Consider the following 25,644-nt stretch of genomic DNA (forward strand, 5'->3'; position numbering starts at 1 on the left):
GGTGCGGCCGCTCGTCATTTCCTTCCACTTTCGGCGAGGAACGAGCGCAAAGGTATGACAAGAAGCAGCCACACTCCTTCCTATTAAATCTCAAAGCTTACAAGACATTCCGAATTGACTTCCTGAAAAGTCCATCTGATTATAATTCTAATTACTCGGTGATCCGATTTCCCGCCTCTTTCTTTTTCGTTTCATGGCAGTGCGAATCATGCTCTTCCTTTATTTCTTTCGTTTGCTCTTTATTTCCAAAAGAAGAAGAGATGAAAGTAACGGTGTATGAATAATGCAGGCCATCATGTCCACAGAAGTCAGCGGTTGCATTATTTAACATGCGAAAAGCTAAGAAAAGCCCTCCGCGGACCTTTTAATCACAAAATTACACACAGTGAAGAAAACCCGTTCGCCTGCAGAGGCTAAAAAGAGTCGTCTTGTGTTGTGCAGGAAGACGGACGACGCACCTCTTTATTTAATAAAATGTACACAATACAGTCGAGAGACTTATGATGCTGACAAAATGTAACAAGTCGGTTCAAAAGCAGTTTGTGCTCTAATGATACAATTATGCAGTCCATCTGTGGGCTTTTGCGTAAGAATGGCACAAAAAAAACCTCAGATCTTAAAACTGGGCAGTATCTGCGGATAAGATCCTCTCCCAGCCTGCACGGTCCGGGCCAATTACAACTCACCAATATTGGGATGCTTCAGCAGCCTGCAGATCCTGGCCTCTCTGTCCAGCTTCTGGTGATCTGAAAATAAACAAGGATATTTTTTGTTTAATTACGTTAATTGAGAGGTGCCAATGGACCGAGGCAACATTTCCATAAAACCGCCGAGCAACTTTCTTCTGTATTTTATCCATTAGCATGTTCCTTAATCTGTGTTTATTTGTTTGTTTTTTTGCTTGCGGGATGTAATTTACAACGGGGCTCTAATCATTCCCAGCTGCACTTATTTTTGTGCCTAAAAATGTAAAATTGTGGGCTTCTTATTGTGGTGAATTAGTATTTACATTCACGACTGTACATTTACATTTATTCATTTAGCAGACACTTTTCTCCGAACGAAGAACCTCGGTGCAGCAAGTGGTAGGTAAAAAACCACGTTTACTTGAGTCACGCGTCTGCAGCTTTCTCTCTTTCTCTTAATGCATAAGTTGTGCTTTTACTGAGTTGTACGTCGCTTTGGACAAAAGCATCTGCTAAATGAATAAATGTAAATGTAAATGAAAATGTGACATACATCTCAGAAAGCAATGGAAAAAGTGTGTTACACTCAATAGGAGGGATTTGCATAAAGACACGTGATTCTTAGCACATTCATCATATAGCATGTTATAAACCACTATTCCTTACATGAGTTGCTCCATGTAAGCTTTCTCATTATTACATTTATTTACTTAGCAGACACTTTTCTCCAAAGCAACTTCCAGTGAACGTTATGTAGTGTTATCAGCCCACACACCTTATTTACCACGGTGACTTACACTGCTAGATATCCTACTTACAATGGGTCACTCATCCGTACACCACTGGAATACACACACTCTCAGGGAGAACCTGAACAGCATGTCTTTGGAGTGTGGGAAGAAACCCATGCAGAAACAAGGAGAACATGCAAACTCCACACAGACTGAGCGGGGATCGAACCCATGTCCTCTCGTACCACCCAGATGCTATGAGACAGCAGCGCTAGTTGCTGTGCTGCCTGATTAAACAAATTAAATTAAAACAAATTGTTATTAAAAATGATTGAACACAATTATCAGGGGAGAAGTGAGACCCTTCGAGACTCTTCTTAAATGTAGAGGGAGATTCAGCAGTTCTGAGTGACAAGGGGATTTCATTCCATCATATCGGAGCCAGAACCGACAACCTGTTTTGCTTTTGATATGTGTTGTTTACAGCATGACATGATGGTTTTGCATTTAGTACGCATCTCCTGGAAGCTCACAGTGAGGCTTGGGAAATCTGCAGCTGTTAATGTGAGAAGAGTGGCGCTGCTCAAAGCGCGTGGTGACGACTTCCATGGGCTTACTGGCCTTTTATCTCCCCTAAGCTTGATCAGTGTTGATAGATCCTTCACAGCTGAGCTGACGTGCCCGAAGATCAGCGTAATCTGGGCATTCGTCACAACACAACCTGTTATTTTTCTCCTGCCTAAAACCGAAGCTGATCAGAAGACAAGCTTACAAGTGCCGCGCTGTTGTGATCCCACGGTAAAATGGACTATCGAAGCCCTCTGCATGGCACTCAGAGTCTGCCACTGCTGCTGATATTACTGTGGAGTTCCTATGAAAGTTTTTGATTTTAATTAAAATTTTCACTGGACCTAAAGTCATCTTGTGGCTTAAGGCTGCGTTTGTGTTTGGAACTTAGCTTGCGAGTTTTTTTTTTGTTCTCCCCTTGAGTTCTGGAACCTCAAGTGCTTTATGGCCTTGCCAAACCCTGGCTCTTTGTATTAATCCTGATTTAAGTCTTAAATATTGTGCCAACATTAAAGTCTGAGTTTGTCACTTCTATTACTCTAATCATTAAAAAAAATCGCATTGAATAATTTAAAAATTATTGCCTTGTGCCCATAGTGACTTCCCCAAAGTTATCAAATTTTTTTGCAAGCGATGGAAAATATTGTCATACATGAGCATTTTTAATTGAAATTCCTAAAAATCTTGATCAGGAACTAATGCTGTCTTGAAAAATTATGCGGCACATAACACATAAATGTAGATGCAATTATACAGCTGGTTTTAGGATTAAAGACTTTTACTGCTTGTTTAGCTAAAGGAAGAAAAGTAATTTCACATCAAGCATCTAGCTGTACCACTGGGCTAAATCATAAGTTACTGTAGAAACGTGTCAGCCAACCAGCAAAATTATAATGACATTATCTCAGCAAAATGAACTTTCTCGGCATTAGGAAGAAAAAGAACATCTGTACTGGGAAATCTGTTTGCTTATAGGAAGGAATGTATTTTAGTTTCAACATTAGATGTTCATTAACACTCTTCCATCTCGAGTGGCATGGTGGCAGAGCGAGTAGCGCTGCTGTCTCCTGGTGCTTGAGTGGTATGAGAGGACATGGGTTTAATCCCTGCTCGATCTCTGTCGAGTTTGTGTGTTCTTTCTGTGTCTGTGTGGGTTCTCTCAGGGTGCTCTGGTTTCCTCCCACACTCCAAAGACAGGCTGTTCAGTTCTCCCATAGTGTGTGAGTGACAGAGAGAGAGAGTGTGTGTGTGTGTGTGTTCCACTGATGTATGGATGAGTGACCCATTGCAAAAGGTGTAACTAGCAGTGTAAGTCACTGTGGTGAATAAGGTGTGTGGGTTGATAACACTACAAGTTACTTTCGAGAAAAGTGCTTGATAAATAAATAAATTTAAAACTAATCTAGTTGGCTGCCTTTACTTCTCACATACCAGTTTACAAGCTTTCAAACTGTGTTACATTATTTAATTTGCACGACATGAGTGCGGAAGCTCGGGGGTGCGGTAGCGCAGTGGGTTGAGCCGGGTCCTGCTCTCCAGTGGGTCTGGGGTTCGGGTCCCGCTTGGGGTGCCTTGCGACGGACTGGCGTCCCGTCCTGGGTGTGTCCCCTCCCCCTCTGGCCTTACGCCCTGTGTTATCGGGTAGGCTCCGGTTCCCCGCGACCCTATATGGGACAAGCGGTTCAGAAAATGTGTGTGTGTGTGTGTGTGTGTGTGAGTGTGGGAGCTTGCTTCAGCCTGAAACTAGTAGGATGACTAGAAGGTCACTAACACAAAACTCCCTTCCTTATTTTTGTTTGTGTTGCTCTATTTCCGACACAAAGCACTATATTAGCTCTCGGCCCTCTTGAAAATGCACAGTAATTTTCTTAATTTTTTTTTGTGAAATGAGCTATTTCAATGTGAAAGTATGTGTAATGTTTCCCCTCACAGCACCGTACTGACAAAAGCAATATTTAAGCATAGCTGTTCTGTGGACACTGAAAACTGTGTTGCTAGGCAACTCTGCAGAATTCACCAGGAATAGAATAAGATATATGAACAAACACACCAAGAACAAATTCCAACCCTTAAAAAAAATCCTCCCACTAGAGAAAAAGTATGTTTGAAATGTATTTTACCCACTCACAAAAACTATAAATATAACAATAAAGGGCAAATAAAGTATACAGTACCACATGTGAAATGGGTAACGAAAAATAACATATTCTACATATCACCCCAAATTAATTATTATTGCCTGCATTTCTGTTGGAAATGGCTTTCAAATTTGTATGGCTATTGGAAATACAAAAATGTTGTTATGTAACTGTAACACATGTTTCAAGACATATTTGCATTTCTTTGCTATCTACAATAAACTAAAAAGTGAATCCATGAACAAGTCTTGTGTGCAAACTAATCTGTCCAATTTGCTTTTACCATTCAATGTCAGGAGTTCAACCTCATAACACCGTAGCGCTGAATTTTGTTTTTTCTATGATTTTAGTTCAGACACAGATACCTATTTTAGCCAGTATAGTATATTAATCCCCCCCCCCCCCCCCCCCCCCCAGTATCTCTCTCCTGATATCCTGTTTTCCACCCCTCTGATCTACAGTTATTAATACCCTTTTCTTTCTGAAACGCTTGTCCCATTCAGGGTCGTGGGGGAGCCAGAGCCTAACCTGGCAACACAGGGCGTAAGACTGGAGGTGGAGGGGACACACCCAGGACGGGACGCCAGTCTGCCACAAGACACCCCAAGCGGGACTCAAACCCCAGACCCACCGGAGAGCAGGACCCGGTCCAACCCACTGCCCCCCCCCCCCCTTATTAATACCCTTTATCATCAATCAGTCGAGATTTTTATTTATCCAAACATTTCCTCCAGTGCAATAAAATGAGACCACATTTGAAAACTGCGTCAAGCAGTTGTGTGAGAGAGACTGTGAAACACACTTCGTCGCGGGAACCATGTGCCACTACAAGCCGTACAGTCTGCATTTACTTGTCTTTTCATCCTCTGCAAAATTGTGCTTTAATTTTCCAATTATTCGTTCCATTAATTGTGACATGTAGCCTTCATCTTCCTAAAGCCAGTCCAGGCGCATTGTTACGGTAAGTTTACTTTGTGAAAAATATTTTTTAAATTTAATTTATATACACTAGACCCATCATGTTCACCCTTCATGAAAACTTGTCTTCTCTGTGAAAATTTCAGCTCACCATTACCCTGTAGGCCCAATAAACATTAAAAAAGCAACTGTCAAATTACAAATCTTTAATTTCTGAATTTATTTCTAATTTGAAGTGGAACAAAAAGTAAAATATAAAATATTACGAAATAAAAAAGCCCATGCTCCAAAAGTAAACTTTTTTATTTTCAGACGCAAACCACGTTATTATTCATTCTAATCGAATGTGTTACACTATTTTTGCCTTGTGATTCTCTATACCATTGCGGATAATTTTGGGGTGAACGTGGGATGAGCTTAGGAAAAACTGGAGTTTTTCTAAGGGCTGGATAACGGTAGACAACTGTACTCTGTGTGAAACAATAATATTAATAATAGGCAAACAAAAAATATGTTAATTAAAAGAAGGTAGGCTAAAAGGTGGGTCCAGCTTGGGTGATAACTCAAACTTGAACTGAACACTAACAGAGTACCAGCACCTTTCCGCATCATTTCACGTAATGATTGTACCACCTTTTACACACGCTGGCTGGTAACCAAAGAGCGAGCACTCGATGAGGCCAGTGAGCATTCGCATCACGTGGTCGCTCAGCTTGCGGACCACTGCTCACTCAGGGCCATTATGCCACTCCATAGGGAAGCAGCTCCCTGACGCTGTCAGAGAAGAGCGTCTTGGCAGCAACGCTGCCCTTTCTGCTGCCCCGCGGCATCGAAACAGAGGAGCAAAGTGTGTTGTCACAGGAGTCCCACCATACTGTTTACTCCATTTAGCACGGCGGGAGATGACTCAAGGTCATCAGAGCACCACTGGAACAGTGTAACACCAAGTGCCTGAACTGGTGCCTAAACCTATCGTAAAGTTATGCACCAGTTCAGTAGAGTAGAGTATTTCTCGAATGGCTTGATATCGAGTTCTATTTCATCACTTTTGTGCCTGCAATGCAAATGTAAATTCAGCCAAAATGGGGCGGTGCGAGAGGACGTGAGTTTGATCCCCGCTCAAAATGTGTGGAGTGTGCATGTTCTCCCCGTGTCTGCGTGGGTTTCCTCCGGGTGCTCTGGTTTCCTCCCACACTCCTAAGACCTGCTGTTCAGGTTCACCCATGGTGTGTGTGTTCCACTGATGTATGGATGATTGACCCCGTGTAAGCAGTGTATCTAGCAGTGTAAGTCACCGCGGTGAATAAGGTGTGTGGGCTGATAACACTACATAGAGTTCACTGGAAGTCGCTTTGGAGAAAAGCATCTGCCAAATAAATAAATGTACATGTAAACCATAAAGAGTAAATGCACGCTCAGTACATATAGACATTTTTATTAATTGTCTGCATTCAACAGCAAGACGATCAACTCACAAGAACAGATCTCAGCATGTGGCAGGTATTTGTTCAGATTAACTACACGGATTAAAAGGCTTTCAACTCTGTGTCGCTTCCGAGATGTTTATTTGTGCTGCTTATTTGTTCATTGTACAGATCAAGCGTTAAACCTGGTTCTGCACAATTGTACGATTGACACTGTCCCTTTACAGAAAGATTAACTGACCGCTGAAAAGCCCTGCCAGCCTTACCAGGCACTAACACGTTATTTGTGATAGAGCGTCGATGAAAAGATGCAATCTGGCTCTGACAAGGCAGGCAAAACATGGCAACTCAAACTGAATGGTAACGCAAAGCTGGAAATGTGGAATACCCAGATGAGAACGTAACCCTCTCCTGTTTCTTCGCATTTGCAGCATTTTCCAGCTGTTTTGCATCATACTTTAGCTCAACGTTCATTCCTGTGCTGAAAACACCCCCCCCTCCACCGAAAACATTTTCTTGAATTCTCTAAAATAATGTGATTTTATTCTGCCAAAAGAGCATCTTTCCTCGTTTGAAAATGTCTGCAATCGATTGTCATCTATCCGTCCGAGGAAACTAACAATGTTTATGCAAAAATAAGCTGCATATTGATTTACCCTTAATATAGTGGGGTATTTGCCAAAGTATTCAGGGTTAGTACCTTGTTCAGTGGTACTACAGCAAGAGCAAGGATTCACAGCAGTGACCATCAAATTGCATGGCTACAGTTCTTTCCAGCACCCTGCCTGCGGCCCCCATCTGCTGCAATATCATCATTACCTGCCCATCGAACACATTTCGGTATTTAGCCTGCGGAAACTGATTTAGATTTTCTATTGTAGTCTAAAGTCTTGATTTATCCCATGAAAGATGATTAAATTATTCTCTGTATCGAATTATGTTTCCGACAAAGACTTATTGGACGTCCCCAGGCAATCCGTGCACTTCTGATGCCATGAAGCCGGAACATAAATAGCCCTTAAGTCTCTACAGCAAGCAGTCATACGCTGTGTGGTAAAATACTTCTCTCAGCCGAAATACACATTCCCTCCCAGCGGTGCAGCACCTCCCCCATAACTTATTCCTCAGAAGCAGAATAAAAGAGCAGTTGCACGAAGTAAGGAAAGGTCCTCCGGAATCATCCAAAACCTTCCACAAAAAAAGAAATATGTGAGGACCTTTAGGGTTAACAAAGGTATGAGTATGTGTCTACATATATATACGAATACATATACAGGTATATATGTATGTGTACAAGGGGGGTGCAGTGGGCTGGACCACAGTCTTGCTCTCCGGTGAGTCTGGAGTTCGAGTCCCGCTTGGGGTGCCTTGCAATGGGCTGGCGCCCCGTCCTCGGTGTGTCCCCTCCCTCTCCAGCCTTACTCCCTATGTTACTGGGTAGGCTCCGTGACCCCGTATGGGACAAGCGGTTCTGAAAATGTGTGTGTATATACAAACGTATTTTTTTTTACATTTATTAATTTAGCAGACACTTTTCTCCAAAGCAATGTACATCTCAGAGAAATGCATTGTGTTCATTACATTAGAAGAAGGAGAGACATAGTTGCAGATGTGTGATTCTTAAGTAAACTTTGTTTCGTTCCACTATATGCACCGATGTTCATGGCACGAGTAGGTGCATAAAACTCAGAATACACGATTCCTCATCACCTTTCGTACAATTTTTTAAGGTACACAAACATTCAAAACACACGTACACACAAACATATATACACTCCAACATAGATAGATGTATATATCTGCTGCTGAGCCATATCTATATATGTGATGGGACAGCTGGTGGTGCAGTGGTGAGAGCTACTGTTACTGGATCCAAAGGTCACAGGTCTGATTCCCAACCTCTGGCTGTAGTCTCCTTGAGCAAGGTACTTGCCCTGAATTGCTCTGGTAAAAAATTACCCGGCCGTATAAACGGGTAAGTGATTGTAAGCTTGTAATAGCCGTAACCCTAACAATGCAAGCTGCTTCGGAGAAAAGTGTCAGTTAAATGAATAAGTTATCAGTGAATGGAGAAAGGCACATGAGGTGTCAGTGACATTGCATTACCTCCCTGGATAACTGCACATTTCCTGCCGTTGCTGAGGACAATGGTTAAAAACCAGAGCAGAGTGTAATAATTTACATCCATTCATTCAGCAAATCAGTTTACAGTGTTTGTGTACTTGCAATTATTTACACAGCTGGGCAATTTATTGGAGCAATTTTTAGGGTAGGTACCTTGTTCAAGCGTGAGAACTCAGCTGGTAACATTGAGGTCCATAGTCAGCACTTCTAACCACTATCCTACCAGCTATCTACCTGCAGTGTTCCTTAGAGGTACAATCCTTCTGTCTTCAACATGTTGGACGGACAACAGGGAGCTTCTATTTGGCAGAAGACGGTTTTTGATTGGCAGCTGCGTCGAGTCTCACACTCAGTACAGTTCATTCTCGGTGCCAGTGTATCTGATCTGCGGTGTCCTCGCTGCCTCGCTCACCCTCTCTCACCCACCCTGTCTCTCTCTTAGAGGATGCAGGGCCATCCGCGTGGGTGATTGACACGGTGTCAGACAGCTGATGACACCCTTGCTGTGGCAGGGTTCCTGGGCCTCGCTATGGCATGCCGACGGGGCTGCGCGTCTGCTGTGAGACTCCCCCCACGCTGCACCCGACGGGGATTCTGCCGCTGAGCCGCTCGCACAGCTCATGCCAGACAGTGCTGGGGGGGGTGGGGGGGTTACATCATGGTTTGTGGACCGGACAGCAGCTGGCATCAACCCCGGTGCTCTCTGCAGCATGCATGTCCGAAACTGCACTCTTTACATGTTTCAGCAGCTTAGGGAGATCATTCCACCGTGATTGATTGGTTCATGCCAGCTAATTTACTCGAGTAAAAACATTTTAAAAGGAATTCTTATAATGGGGCAAATGATAAGTGCTCATACACGGCCAGAGTTAAGAAATAGCGTAAATTAAACCTGGTGTGTTTGCTGTTACATCAGTAGATTCCTACTTTTACATTTACTTAGCAGACACTTTTCTATAATGCGACTTCCAATGAACTCTATGTAGTGTTATGAGCCCACACACCTTATTCACCACGGTGACTTACACTGCTAGATACACTGCTTACACTGGGTCACTCATCCATACATCAGTGGAACACACACACTCTCTCTGTCACTCACACACTATGGGTTAACAGCATGTCTTTGGAGTGTGGGAGGAAACCAGAGCACCTGGAGGAAACTCACGCAGACAACATTCAAATTCCACACAGACTGAGAAGGGATTGACCCCACGTCCTCTCGTACCACCCAGGCACTGTGAGACAGCAGTGCTGCTCAGTGTGCCACCGTGCCACCTTACATTTGTATAAGGATACAAAAACATTATTTCAAAGTATTTTACATTTATTGAAAAATGTCTCGCACCAGACCTGAGTTTGACAATAAAGAAGTGAAACTTTTCTCGCAATATTGCAGTTTATGGTAATAAATAAATTGTGTTGTATGTCTGCAGCAGATTCTGAACTTGTAGCTTTTCATCCAGAACTCTGGAATAAGATGATGTGCTGCAAAATTACAGTCTGGATCTATCCCTCTCAGACCCTGGTTGTTTGTACAAGTACAATTCATATGTTGCAAAGCTGACTTTCAGCAAAGTGTGAGCACAGAGTCCTTTGACATCATTTAAAATCAAAAGCTATGCCTCATATTTTAAAAAATTCGAACATCTCATCTTCACATGTTCTAGCTTGTGGTGGAATGACGCCCCCCCCCTCACTCAGAACTGCTGAATCTCTGTCCACATTTAAAAAGGGTCTTAAAACTCACCTCTTCCAGACTCACTCTGCTAATGTAATGAACACATTGTATTTTCTATGAGATGTATGTCGCTTTGGAGAAAAGCATCAGATAAATGAATACACGTGAATGTAAATCGAAGATGTTCAACACATATAATGTCGTAAAAACCCCTTCACACCACAGACTCTGAGGGAGGGGTTTGGCTGCCGCTTTCTTGAGGACACTCACTCCATCCACCAACCCCCTCCCCCAAACACCCATAAACCATTGCTACATTGGAAGGTGAGTCAGCAGGCCCACGCCACACTCTTCGTTAACCCTACAATCACAGCGCTCCCAGATCTCCGGTATGTTCCATTTTCACAAAATGTCATCATGTAGGTGCGACAGTAAAGCTTTGTCACAGGACAGGATGTGCTGCCTTGTCTCACAAAGCAAAGGTCTGTACCTGCCTGCAGAACTCAACAGTGGATGCACAGCAAGCCGTCTCCTATGAGAAGATCACCAGGCTATGGATCGAGCCGTTCTTGCCTCCCCCAAGCGATGCCCCCGTCTCGTGATCTGATTCCCCGTCTTGCACATCTTGAAGGGCCTTGTGTTATAGATTGTCCCATTCCAAAAATTGCGCTGCCTTTTCCAAACCGTGATAAAATCTTGAGACAATAAAATACCTGGAACTTTTGATTGTGAGGGAGTGGCACAGTGGTGCAGCAGGTAGCGCTGCTGCATCACAGGCCCTGGGCTGTTTAGACATTGATTTGAACCCAGCTTAGTTTGCGTATAGTTTGCATGTTCTACTGGTGTCTGTGTGGGTTTCCTCCAGGTGCTCCTGTTTCCTCCCACAGTCCAAAAACATCTGCTTTAGGTGAACTGGTGAAGCTAACTTGTCCATTGTGTGTGTATGTGTGAGTTTCCGAAGTGTGAGTGCATGTGTGACAACCCTGTAAAGGATTGCCATCCTGTCTACAGTGTACTCTCCTAGCCTAGCACAACAAAATTGAGGGGATAATAAACTTGAGTGAAGATTGTGAGACTGGGAGGCATGGTGGTGCAATGGGTTTGGGGTTCGAGTCCTGCTTGGGATGCCTTGGGACGGACTGGTGTCCTGTCCAGCATGTGTCCCCTTCCCCTCCGGCCTTGCACCCTGTGTTGCAGAGCTAGGGTCTGGTTCGCCGCGACCCCGCTTAGGATGAGTGGTTTCACACAGTGTGTGTGTATGTGTGTATTCTGAGGCTCAGGGAATACCATCTCAGGGATTTATTCTTAGTACAATTGCATACAAACATATGTGATATTAAAATGTTTTTATTTAGTTTATGCAATACACACACACACACACACACACACACACACACACACACACACACACACACACTGTCCCACTGCGCCACCACACAACCCCATTTATAAAACAGCAATTTGCAAATATGTATCTGATATCTTTAAATACACTGTTATTTAAATGTGTAAATGTAAGAAATTCAGTTCAGAATTAAAATTACACATGCAAATTTTGAAATAAATACTAGTACTATCATTATGTATGAAGCAATGACAGTTTCACCCTGTCTCTGTAAGCAGCAATGGGAAATCCATGTTTTCTCTGTTGCACGTTGGCAGAAGACCACAGATTGGCCTGTCCTTGTAAAATAAATACAATTTATAGGGTTCATTGCTTAATTCTCAAAAAGGCTACTGCAAAACGCTGAAAAAGCAAACATTAAGGGATCCGGTAGACAGAACCCACAAGCTCATAAATATTTATTTGGTGTGGTGTACATTTTGTTATAGGCTGGGTGTGATGCCCGCAGAAGATGGTTAGAGTGGCATTAAAAGGACCATCTTAAGATAAAAGGGTTCCTGAATTCCTCATATAAAGACCAGTTCCACTGGATAACATTCCACAGCATTTTAAACAAAGATCATTTTTTTTTTGCTAAAGAATGTGAACTAATAAAAGTGGCACAGTACTACGGTGGCGCAGCTGTCTCACCGTGTCTGGGTGGTGCGAAAGGACATGGGTTCAATCGCTACTCAGTTTCTGTGGAGTTTGCATGTTGTCTGTATAGAGTTCCAGGGGGTGCTCTGGTTTCCTCCCACAGTATTTGACATACATAGTTATGCCAAAGTTATACTAATGTCATGAGGTGGGTTTTCTTTGTATAATTTTTCATTAATACAATATTTCCCTCAAGTTGCAATTTTTATGTTGTAACAATACACATTTAGCCTGGAAAAAAAAATCATATTCCCATGCTAAAATAATTCTTGAATACATACTTTGCAGGTGCATTTTTCTTTTTGCAGTCAGACTCTTCACAACATATAAGCAGAATTCCTACAAGTATATTTTTCAAAACACTGATTGTAGTTAATAGTGTCAATTTCCTTGCATCACCAGATTTTCTGTCTCTCTCTTTCTCCTCCTGTGCAACAAAAATACTTGCTGACTCTACAGCCAATGCATTTGCATCTACAGTAACCACTAAATGGCTTCCGAGGAGACCATCAACAGGAACATGCACTGCCATTTCCTTCTTTTTTTTGGCATTCACTCCCACGCATCGCTGGCACGGCGGATGGCGGACTCATCTCTCCGCTGTGGCACTTGCAATCTAGAGCTTGATCTTTGTTTTCTTACATGAGTCAAGCTTAAGAGCTGTTCAGTTTGCCTTTCAGGCCTTGGTTGAGAGGGAAAAAACATTCTGCAGACATTCGATCTGCTAGCTTTATTTAAGGTTTGCTGGTACATTTTACATTTATTTATTTAGCAGATGCTTTTCTCCACTTCCAATGAACTCTATGTACTATTATCAGCCCATACACCTTATCCACCATGGTAACTTACACTGCTAGATACACTACTTACACTGGGTCACTCATCCATACATCAGTGGAACACACACACTCTCTCTGCTACTCACACGCTATGGGGAAACCTGAACAGCATGTCTTTCGACTGTGGGAGGAAACCAGAGCACCCGGAGGAAACCCATGCAGATACAGGGAGAATATGCAAACTCCACACAGACTGAGTGAGGATCGACCCCATGTCCTCTCGCATCACCCAAACGCTGAGACCGCAGCGCTACAATGCAACCTGATCTTGGCAGAATCTGCTGGTAGCATGTCAGGAATACTCTCCTGAAGTTGGCTTCATGGCAAATTTTGCCTTGACTTTATTACAGTACTCTAGGAGCTCCTTTTCCTGTATTCATGTTGCAGCGGTCAATCATCGGAAGGACCGGGTTCGTTCTGAAAGCACTCATAATTTACCGTGAATGGGCCGAATGAGCAGTATCGTCTTTTCAACCGATCAGATGCATAAAATCGGAATTAAAAGTTATAACACGTCATCAAGTAAAATAACAGTTTACTACACTATAGTCATTTTCTGAAAATGACCAAGATGGTAATGCTTGTAAAATGAACATCTCTGTGTCGAGTTTTCCAAATGTACACATTCAATGCCATTTTGTACCCAACTGGAGTAATTGCCTTATGCTGTATTTGCCTGATATCCTGAGTAACCTGATATTTTAGCTGAAGATGTAAATTACATGCATTTTGTGAAATCTCAGTAGAAAGTCCTGAAGAAGACCCCTCCCACTCCTCTGGTGGAGCACTTCCATCATCCATACCTGGCAAAGAAGGATATGAGCTGTAGCTTCAACTGCTGTTTCTGCCACAGCAAAGCAAACATTCTTGAAGTTGTCTTTACACTTGCATTGCATGTTTTCCATGTAGGGCTCTGCAGTCTGTTGCAGTTTCGTCAGTCGACCTTAAAGGCCACGCTAACACACACACACACACACACACACACACACTTTCTGAACCACTTGTCCCATACAGGGTCACAGGGAACCGGAGCCTACCCAGCAACACAGGGCGTAAGGCCGGAGGGGGAGCGGGCACACCCAGGACAGGACACCAGTCCATCGCAAGGCACCCCAAGCAGGACTCGAACCCCAGACCCACTGGAGAGCAGGACCCGGTCCAACCCACTGCACCACCACATCTTAACAAATACTCCATTAAGAAATCCTGTTCAAACACAGAATTTTTTTCCCTATGAAATGTAGTCTTATAATAACATTATTATGCAATTAATCAGAACAGCTTGTTTATTCTTCTGTCTTGAGTCTCATCTCCTTATTTTCCTCACTTATACTGTCTGTCGTTCAGTTAAGTAAACTTGGAATTTTCAGTTTTTTTCTGTTTTCTCATCAAACTTTCTCTTTGTCGCTGGTGGTGTAGTGGTTAGAGCTGCTGCTTTTAGACCCAAAGGTTGTAGGTTGAAGTCTCATCTCCAGCTGTAGTACTTTTTCATAAAGGTAAATAATTGTAACCTCAACATTGTGTGTTGCTTTGGAGAAAAGCGTCTAATAAATGTACTGCCCTGGATGTGATTCAGTGCAGCCATGCTAGACATAGAATGAAGACTTAGTGGAAAATACAAATAGCCAAAAAAACTAAACTATGGAACAATTATGCAACATCAGTATTTCCCAGCCCTCATTTAAAGGAATAAATTCACTGTGAAAAGGTACATATGTACTTCATGGTCTAAAGGTGAACGATAAGAGGAAGTAATAAGATCGAGACAGTAAGAGTATAAGGATCATTATCGATTGCTTGACTTTTTCTAAACTCAGCTATATAATTCGGCTCAGTCCGTGGCCGTTTGCACAGGTGAGAACACTGACCTTTTGTGCATCATGCCCTTGGTTCATTATGGCAACAGGGAAGATCTTATTGGACAACACGTCTCATCTGAGAGCTGCAAGCAACTTCATTGCCGTACTGCATACCTGCTTTGCCCATCGAATCAATTTTTAGCTCTCCGTTTGGCGACGTGTCAGCGAGTACAATGGGCTTAACCTCTCTTATCTCTCTGTATTACATGGCAGTAAAAGACACGATAAGTAATGAAAATGTCGATGAGAGACATTATTCACATTCATCTCAGTCAGATGAGGTGCTGGAAAAAAACTACTGAAACTACTGAGTCCAGCACTGAACAAGAGTTGGACACACGATACATATCTATGTACATCAAGTGGAACACTGTGTGCCTTGCAACACTGTGTGGGAGGTGTGAGCTGCTAATCACTTCAGAATACCTTTGGGGCATTTTATTCCACCCCCTCTACAACCAAACAGTTCTTCACCAAGGTTTAGTACCCTGCAGATACCAGTCTAATATCAAGAAGTATTTTGGTTTTAGAATGATTATTAGATTTCATGAGCAGTGCCCTATGTTCTAGCATGAAAGCATATACAGACCATAATTAATCCTTTCGTGATCAAAATCATTACTATGGAAAATAGACATGGGTTTACCTTTGCCATACAGTGATTAAAAATATATATATTCTTTATGGCCACTCGAATGAAATAACAAATTCGGGTCCTAACTGTTTTTCTGTAGGCCTGTTGTTGCTTCAGAGCCGCTTAATTTCCTGACTTGGTAAATCAGTTATTTGGGTAGACTTCATCTAATAAATTCAAGACAAAGTGAAATGCTTTAGAACAGGCCCTGAATTATTCAGCACCAAGCAGATGCCTGAAAAACACAAGACATGCAAACACAGGCTTTGGAAACAGAGTTGATGTGTGTTCTCTGTTTTCTGCCTTGAAAACCCAGTGTGGTTCAAGAGGTTAGTGTGAGAGAATTCATTGAAGCTTCCATGGGATTCCACATTTTATCTGGTATAATTCTCACTGTCTACATCTTCAGCAAGGATTGCATTGATTACTCATCATGGTGAAAGGCCATTAGGTCACTTTCAAAACCAAACGTTTGTGCTGTTTCTTCGAAAGCAATTGTTGTCTAAAATCATCCAAGAGGTAGATTAGGACCAAAGGAAGCATTTCATGGGGAACTTCTGAAGTCAGGATTTCATTCCATTCATTCCATTTAATTCCATGTAATTTAACAGGATTTCCTTCCATTATTATGTCCAAATTGATCATGCTTCTTAAATGATGGACTTCACTTTACAAACAGAAGACTAGGTATTGCAGATACATAAAAACAAAAGATTTTGTTGGAACAGAAGATGTACCATTTTATTAATGCAGTTGACAACATAACATTACAAACAAAAAAATGTGAACGTAAAGACAAAAAAGTAACTGCAGTGGTTGCAATTTTTTTTTTTTTATACCCGCACATCTACTCTTATTCAAACATACCTGGATCAAAATACACCAGAAAGCTGTCAGTTATGAATAAATCCGATGAGCTTGTGTAATGTTATTTGCTGAAAATGTATTGAGACGAAACTCAATATTAACAATTAAAATATATTTAAAATATTTTTAGCATTTTATCAAATTAAGATTCAAAACGAGTAGACAAGTCAGACAGTTCAATTACAGCATACAATTAACTTAAGTAACTAGAGAAATAATGGGGACTAAAAATACTCTGATGTCATTTTTAATGTACTTTAGGTGTTCTAATTAGATCTAAATTATCTGTTCTTATCAATATAAACCACTGCTACAAATTCATTTTGGAAATGTGTGTGTATCTTGAAGCCAATGCCATATGCTCAGAGCAGAGCAGCTGAAATAATAACAAGAAATTAAAAAAAAATCACCCACATCATCTTTTTCTCAGATGGTTTATTCTGGGTTATTCTATCGCCGAATAATTTCCCATACAAAAGTCAAAGCAATCTTTTCTGGACAAAAAGAAAATGCTCTTTGAAATGTAGTCTTTGAAACCATTAATAAAGGGTGTTGAGGCTACATTCCCATTCAGCATCTTTAATGAGCATGGACAGGGCTTCTTGCTTGGGGTTGGGATGAACACATGGATGCACTTCCCTCAGGGAATTATCTCGAAGGCCTTTCTTCATCAGTCACAGGATAGAGCGTGTAGCCCAATGGACTACATTTAAATGTACATGTATTCATTTATCAGACGCTTTTCTCCAAAGCGACGAACATCTCATAGAAAATACAATGTGTTCATTACATTAGCAGGAAGAGACACTTGGATGCAGACGTTTGATTCTTAAGTGCAGTTCGTTTGTTTCTTTCCACCATATGAACCAATGTTCATCACATGAGCAGCTGTAGAAAACTTTATCCGAATATCGAGGATTCCTGATCACCTTCCTAGTAATTTTTTATTTTTTTTTTGGAGATACATATAAACATTTACGTTACATGACAGGAGTAGCTGTGTAAAGATTTATCCGGCATCATCTTAAAGCTATGGAGCATGAACATTTACACCTTACATGAACTTAAGAGATGATGGGCGAAGTGAGTCTGGAAGAGGTGAGTTTTAAGACCCTTTTTAAATGTGGACAGAGATTCAGCAGTTCTGAGTGAGAGGGGGAGGTCCTTCCACCACAATGGAGCCAGAACCGAGAACCTCTGTGCTTTCATACGTGGGACCACCAAGCGGGCAGATGTGGAAGAGCAAAGCAGTCTGGTTGGGGTGTAGCGGATTATCAAGATCATCATTGGGTGGCTGACTCACTTGAGCGACTAGGGTCAGCCACCCAATGGACTGTCCCGAAGAGACTAGAGCTCAATGCTACAGTTTGAGCTTGAGATGTTGCGCGATGTGGGATTTGTTCTGCATCATTTTGCCACCTGGGGGAGGGTTATGACAACTGAAGTATTTGGACCGACTGCTGCACAAGCCCCTTCTGGAAACTTATGTGACATAAGTGACAGATGAGCTGCTCCTTCGTTCATCTCTTGGCTTTCTGCATCCTAACCCTCCTTACTGATAAAATAAATCTGAAACATTGAAAGGTAGTTTACAACGAGGCAGGAAAACCTACCCCTTGCAGAAAGCTTCTTGGTATTGATGATCTTGGCAGCATACTCCTGTCCTGACAGTACTTTCACGCATCTGCGCACCACAGAGAACGCTCCCCTGGAAAAAAAGGAAAAGAAATGACAGCCAGTGCAAACAAGTTCTCGAAAAATGTGGTTTCATCAGTTTCCTGATTGACGAGCTCATGTAAACACCATTCGAGTTCTTCACGTGCTTCTTTCTAAGCTGGTAATGTTGCAGCTTTCAGATCAACCCCCTTATTAGTTGACTACTGCTCAAGATGGTCTATGTTTAATCATCATGCAAATTAAAGATCTTTAGGTGCCAGTAAATTGTAGATTGTAAATTGTGTAGTAAATTTGACAAATCTCTCATTTGTCAAATGTGACTGGGGTCAACCACTGTCACAAAGAAGTCCTATGAGATGCATTCTTCTGATTTTCTCAGCAGGTGGTATTATTAAATGTATCAGGCAACAGTAAGTTACTGGTCTCCAGTGATGTCAGTGGTATTGTTTCTCGAGCTGGGGTTTAGCTATCAACCGCCTGCTCATTTGCCATTTAAAAAGAGATAATAGTAGGCAGGCACTTGAAATGGAAGGACAAGAGATCAACTGCTTCTGACACAAGATATTGTGTTCAGCCAGGTAGATAGAACAGATCAAGAAGGTTAGAGAGGTTGTATTTTGGGAAAACCTTGCAGCCATGGAACAACAGACTGAAATTCTCGAAAGATCGGTTTATTAACATAGTTGCTTTGAACAAAACTGTACTGAGACATTTCCAGTTTCAATATATTGTCAATCCAATGATGAAGTCATTTTGAGAGCCCTAGAAAATATTTCCTCATGGAAGAGAGGACTGAAAATGGAGCGTTTTCATTGTGACAGTAACCTTCGTCGACCTCCCGTAACACATTTTTGTGTCACGCTTGCAGATGGTGACCGTGAATACAAGCTTGGTGATTTTTTTGAGGTTTGTGCCAATGACCAGAAACTCAGCATGTGTGTCAAGACTTTTTGAAGGTGCCCTCCCAAGAAAAGAGACTGAAGAAGACTGTGTCATGATGGTAGAAAGTAACTAAGGTCAAAATAACAGAAGTTCGGTTTATTCGTTCAGTAACAGTGATGAATCTCTTGTCTGTCTGTGTTTGGCAACTGAAATATGTCTTTTATTGTTGATGCCACAGGTGTGGGAGGATTATCCCATCCATGTCAACAATGAAATGATATAATTAGTATAGCAACTGTTTTCCCAGATTGCTTGCTGTTAGTTTTTGTTCTGTAATTAAGTCCACGTGCATTCCTGTAACACAAGCTTCAGTCCGATCTCTATGTCAAGACCTTGGAATTTTAGAACTGAGGTCAGGTTGTTGGGCATCACATGATGTGATGAAGTGTCCAGGTTAGAGCACTGGAGTGATTTAAACGCTTGTGGTGTGCATTTTTAAATGAGACCATTTTAAGCATGAATTTGTTTAAACCATTTTCTCCAGTGCTTCCAAATTAATACATGGCATTTGTTAATGGGTGGTATGTAAAACATTTCATTGTGCCAAATTTGTGCTCAATGATAATTGTGTGCTCATTTTACCAAATATTTGTTTTATGTATTTATGTCACGTCCACGCGCACAACTCAATCGACAGCACCTGACTCCAGTTCAGCACCTACCCTTTAAAAGACACTCCAACGCCCAGACCGTTAAGGAATCTCGTCAGGGACATTCGCCCTTTCTCGTGACTCTTCGTTCACAAGCATCGCTAGCTCTTCGTTCACATCCTCCAGTTTCTGACTCTTCGCTTCGTTTCCCGACCACGTCCACGGATCCTCGTTTCTGTCCTGTTCGCCGTTCGACCGACCCTTCGCTAAGTCCCCTGACCTCGCCCATGGATCTTCGCTCTGACTCTGACTGCCGATCGACCGACCCTTCGCCTGTCCCCGACACCGAGAACTCGCCTCATCCCTCGTCTCCGGACAAACGACGCTGCACTTGGGTCCAGTCGTCCCAGGCCCCTATGTTTTGCATGACAATTTAGAGTTCTAATAATAACACACACACACACACACACACACACACACACACACACACATTTTCAGAACTGCTTGTCCCATACGGGGTCACGGGGAACCGGAGCCAACCCGGTAACACAGGGCGTAAGGCCAGAGGGGGAGGGGACACACCCAGGACGGGACGCCAGTCCGTCGCCAGGCACCCCAAGCGGGACTCGAACCCCAGACCCACCGGAGAGCAGGACTGTGGTCCAACCCACTGCGCCACCGCACCCCCACATAATAACATCTAAATGTAATTTTTTTTTTTTTTTTTTATTTTGTCACTTGGGGGCAATTTGTGGTTGGGGCATCCCATGTCAGGTACTGTATGGGTTGGTTTAGCACTATTTCAGGAAAGTCCCCCTTCTCTGGAGTTTGTTTAAGACATGACCCAGATTGCTTGTCTGCTGATCGTGGTGTTTGTTGCGTGCAGCTTTTACGAAGACATTTCATTAAATGGAACTTCAAGGAGGGATGTGGTTACTGTTAATTCTACATGCCTCCACACTCTGCTGCGATTAATATTTATCAGTATTATAGGCACTGTCGTTATATTTTTTCATGCACAATATGCAAACAGGTCTAAATATATTCTGAATTTTGATGTGAAACGTCCAAAATATTGACATAGTGTGACGGGAGCAAGGAAAGGAATACGAATGTGTCTTTGTTTTGTTGTAGACTGCGACAAAATAAAATAAACAAATTTATAAACATGTATGTATAAATATTTTTTGGGCTAGAGGAAATGAGCAAATGAGGATCTCCAAAACTAACTCAGAATACCACAACTACCGCATTAAAGGGACTTTTTCAGTTTAATCGCATGCCTTTTGGATATTTAGATGCACCTTTGGTTTGAAAAGACCTTATTACTTTCAGTGAATCTTTCCCATGGTAACTGAGTGCTGGGTCTCTATCTTATTGAGTCTGACAGCACTCACATTTTAGAAATGTTTTATAATTACTTGTGAAGTAGTCAGGATGGGAAGAGAGCAGGGTGACATCACCTTAAAGAAAGAGCATCCCCAGCTTTGGCAGTGCAGGAACTGAGGAATGTCCCTGTTTCTCTCTTTAATGCACTTTATTTTAGTTTTGATGTGTACCTTAAATTGTGAGCATCATCTACACAAGCACTTGGGCCAGTTTTAAACACGTTCATTCTGATATGGTTTAAAGCAGTGAGCCTGTTGTTTTCTTTAAAGTTTGATTCACAAAAGCATTCGGATAATGCCAAACAATACATTGACTTGTGCAAATTACAGGTGAATCCAAATTGTTAATTCCTTCAGATAAAATTACAAAGGCATCACTGCTTCACAATAATCCTCTTCCCTGGGCTAATTATTTAATTATTTCACATAGAAGAGAATTTTTCAAGTGATGAGATGAGATAGAAACCGATTGTTTTCTTTCTGCTTGTTACCGGAGCAGGTTCTTCTGCACAAGCAATCCACCGCCCCTCCGAATCACCTTGTCAATCAACCACACAACGGGGCGCTAATGCAATCTGACTGCATTGAAAATGAAAAATATTAAAATCCCATCTGACTGATACCACTTCTGTATATAGACTATTAAAAACAATGGGTAGTATAGTGGTTAGACCTGCTGCCTTTGGATCTAAAGGTCATGTGTTTGAGTCTCACCTCCAGCTGTAGTACCTTGAGCAAGGTACTTACCCTAAATTGCTCCAGTAAAATTACCCACTTGTACAAACGGGTAAATAATTGTAAGTTGCTTTGGAAAGAAGTGTCAGCTAAATGTAAAGAGTTACTCAATGTTATGGAACTGTGACATAAAATTCTATATACTGTATGTACAGCATCCCGTCAGTGTGAGGTTAGTTGGATTATGAAATATTTCAACTCCTCGCACTGAATCGCTACACCCAAACGGAATTATGTAAGCTGCTCTTCAGGCTTCTACACCATGAGGAAGAGAGTGGGAGTCGCTGTGAGCCAGCCAAGGTTAGAAGTCACTCGCTTACTGTGGCAGAAGTGTTCATTCAGGTGCTAAAGATGCTCTGCTCTCGTATGGTGGAAAAATCTCAAGGAAGCAGCTCTTCAGGTGCTCCGGGTATGTGAGACCGTCTGCTTGCCGCTAGTTAAATCCATTCCTCCATTACCATCCATTGAATGTGACCCTTTCACTTTTTTGAGAGCACATGATGCTCAGAGTATCAATACACACAGGCACGAAAACCATGCAGACAAAACCCTTACTGCTTGCTCTGGAAACAGACACGAGATCCCGGTTCCTCAACATTCGCATAGGTTTTGACACTTAAAGAGCCACCTTTAAAATCATCCCATAAAATACCACTGCACGTAAAACGGTGAGCAAAAAGCAGGTACCCCATTGCGAGGACTGGCATTATTGCTGCGACATGAACCAAAAGGTGATAAATTAAGCCGAAATAGACGTAGAATGGTCTCTATTTTTTGCATACAGTGAACAGACGCAACATATTAGTTTTTAGTGTTTTGCAGGGCATGTAGCAGGTATTGTTAAGAAACAAAACCCTGCGAGGGAGCGATGAACAGGGCACACATGTGTTGCACACTAAATAAGACTATTCCACACAGCAGGACATTAAATATTTAAGTTCAGTCTCCTCATCTTCTTCCACTCCCCTGAATGAAACCCCTGTGGGTTGAATTAGGGGTCAATCAGCAGCTGGATCAAACCTCGTCTTCCTGCTCAGCGCTGGGTGCGGATTGGGAAACGCACACCGTTTTCTTGCAGGAGTTTCTTAGGGTGTTAAGCGACAATCCACCTTAATGTCAGTAAATATAAACCAAAGGCTCCAAAGTCCAGCAGAAGAAGGAAAGGTAGGAGCAGGAGTGTTCCGTTATGTGTGAAATTAGTGTATCTCATTGTTCCTTGTGAAATTAAGTCTTGGTCTCTTGTGCAGCAGTGGCATCGCTGCCCACTTAAAACGACACGCTGCTCTCCTTATACTTTTAGCCTTTAGTTTTTTTCTCCTTTCCTCTTCCTCCCTTTTCTGAAAAGAGCCGAGTGTCCTCTCCATTCCTGACATAACGCAAGGTTTGTTTTACCGTGATTGCAAAACTGTTTGAATCCAAAGCCATTTCATTCAATTTCATATTTCCCGATAGACCAATCATATCAAGTTTGGCTTATTAATTACCTCGCATGCAATTAATCACGACAGAACAAAGAGACGTTTTTGTTGTTACCTTCGGCAGAAATTTCTGTCTCTCAAAAAGCAACATTGTTCTTTAGCAATTATCTGTGCGTATTTTTACCAAAATCGAACATGCGAGGGGAAGTAGACAGGGAAACTTACTTGCCCAGTTCTTCGAAGAGCTGGTATTCCTCAGAGAATCGAGTGCAGGTGATGGTGGCCATGCTGAATCTTTCCTGTGCAGATTACGCTAATGTTGTCGCGATTTAGGAAGCGTCTGATGTGCCTTGGAAGCCTGGCTGTGGGAGGAATGCTGCAATCACTTTCCCGATCTCCGGAGTGCGAGTGAGGAGGGATGCTGGATGACAGGTTTGCTTCAGTGCTGCCCGCCTGCCCGTCTTTTTCGTCCAATCCCAGCCAGCATTGCTCATGAATACACAGCTCCATTGTCATGGCAACTGCATCCCTCTCCGCACAATTCACGCAGGCAAGCGGGCATATTGGCTCATGTTCACACACGTACATGAAGAAGCACGTCTACATGCACAAATCGCACACCTGCACACAGACTCACGGATGTGCACATATACATTTATTCAGTGTATAAAGGTTTTAGCGACAGTTTCCAGGCAACAGAGAATGAGTAATAAAATGGTTGGATCTCCCTGTTACAGTTCATTTATAGTCAAGCTGTTGCCTTGGTGATAACCAAAAATTTACTTTTGATGAAGGGATAATTATGTGACATATCTGTTAAAGATCCAAGAAATATATGCACTGACTTGGTCATATGATTCCTATAAGACGGAGAAGTTGCTTACCTGCCAAAGAGCAAAATGATTTCTGTTTTCCACGCAAGGAAAGGAATAATCAGGGTTATATTTTAAAGCAGAAAATTATAGTTTTGTCTTAAAACACGTCCAAGAGCACAAAGAATAATAACTATTTCTTATGCCTGAAAATATGATGTCAGAAAAGTTACATTCTCAATGTCACACATTTCATTGCCACACATTTCAGCAAATAGTTGTAATAAAGACGTTTCAACCTCTATGTCCTTGTGAATCCCCGACAAACATTGGTGGTGATAAAATTGATTTTGAATTAACTCTTCTGAATTATTTTAATTTCTGTTGCAATCATGATTACTTTTAGCCCGGCTGTTCTACGCCTTGAACCAAAGCACCAGATGGGACATATTAAGCCTGATCAACACATTATCTACAAATAGCAGAAACAATTATGTGTAATTAGTGGGTAATGCAGTGGTTACAGCTGTGGCCTTTCAGTCAAAAGACCCAGGTAACAGTTCCCATTGCTGCTGTAGTATCACTGTAGGACCCCAAGGTACTTATCTAAAATTGCTCTGGTAAAAATGAACCAACTGTATAAATCAATGTAAATAGTTTAGAACGCAAACCTCACATCATGAGTCATTCTGGGTAAAGTGTCAGGTTAATGAGTAAATCATAGTAATGTCACACTATTTATGAAGAACATAGCAGCTTATGTGTTAGTTAAGATGATTCTTTGGCATCAGGGATTATGGTCACACATCAAGTGTATGCTTTCCATTTGAACTGGCAGCAAGCATGTGGAGGGGACTGAATAAACTGCTCTGTAAGCTTAGTTTACTTATGAAAATCAATACCTTTTTGAATGATCATTTCATAAGCCATTACAGATGACATGAGAAGTATGGAGTTTGAACAACGAATTGCAAATCAAAACTAAACCATTGTGGATTCGTTGGAATCTACATTTCCTTTTATTCATTTATCAGACACTCTTCTCCAAATCAACTTCCAATCAACTCTATGTAGTGTTATCAGCCCACACACCTTATTCACCGCGGTGACTTACACTGCTAGATACACTACTTATACTGGGTCACTCATCCATACATCAGTGGAACACACTCTCTCTGTCACTCACACACTATGGGTGAACCTGAACAGCATGTCTTTAGACTGTGGGAGGAAACCAGAGCACCTAGAGGAAACCCACACAGACACAGGGAAAACACACAAACTCCACACAGACCCAGTGGGGATCGAACCAGGTGCTGCGAGACAGCAGCGCTACTCGCTGCGCCACCATATATAAAAGGCTATGGGCCAAAATTTTTCTTACATTACAATTACCCAACACTCCCCATGAAATTAAAAAAAAAAAAGAAATTTAGCAAGATGCAAGACAATTAATTTTAATCGTGATTTGTTGTCTCGCAGCATCACTGAATCCGTTTCCCTGGAGTGTGGTCACTGCGGTTTCGAAGAGCAGTGTGTCACTGTCTATTTGCTTGTCAAATTTCCACGACCG

The 25,644-nt window shown here is 42.0% G+C and overlaps 1 protein-coding gene across 3 annotated transcripts in view; it reads right to left on the reverse strand.

Moving 5' to 3' along the window:
- camk2a (calcium/calmodulin-dependent protein kinase II alpha) overlaps positions 1 to 23,664 on the reverse strand; it is a 62,839-nt gene extending 39,175 nt beyond the window's left edge. For all 3 annotated transcript variants that reach the window (XM_018752183.2, XM_018752182.2, XM_018752184.2), the window contains exons 1-3: positions 23,485 to 23,664; positions 18,123 to 18,217; positions 687 to 746 (exon numbers count right to left, since the gene is read on the reverse strand). In XM_018752183.2, the coding sequence (XP_018607699.1) occupies positions 687 to 746; positions 18,123 to 18,217; positions 23,485 to 23,546 (217 nt within the window). In that variant the 5' untranslated portion in view covers positions 23,547 to 23,664. The remainder of the gene's footprint in view (positions 1 to 686; positions 747 to 18,122; positions 18,218 to 23,484) is intronic.
- Between the last annotated feature and the right edge of the window lie 1,980 nt (positions 23,665 to 25,644).

Source organism: Scleropages formosus, chromosome 4 (genome assembly GCF_900964775.1).
Source record: "Scleropages formosus chromosome 4, fSclFor1.1, whole genome shotgun sequence".
Taxonomy (NCBI): Eukaryota; Metazoa; Chordata; class Actinopteri; order Osteoglossiformes; family Osteoglossidae; genus Scleropages; species Scleropages formosus.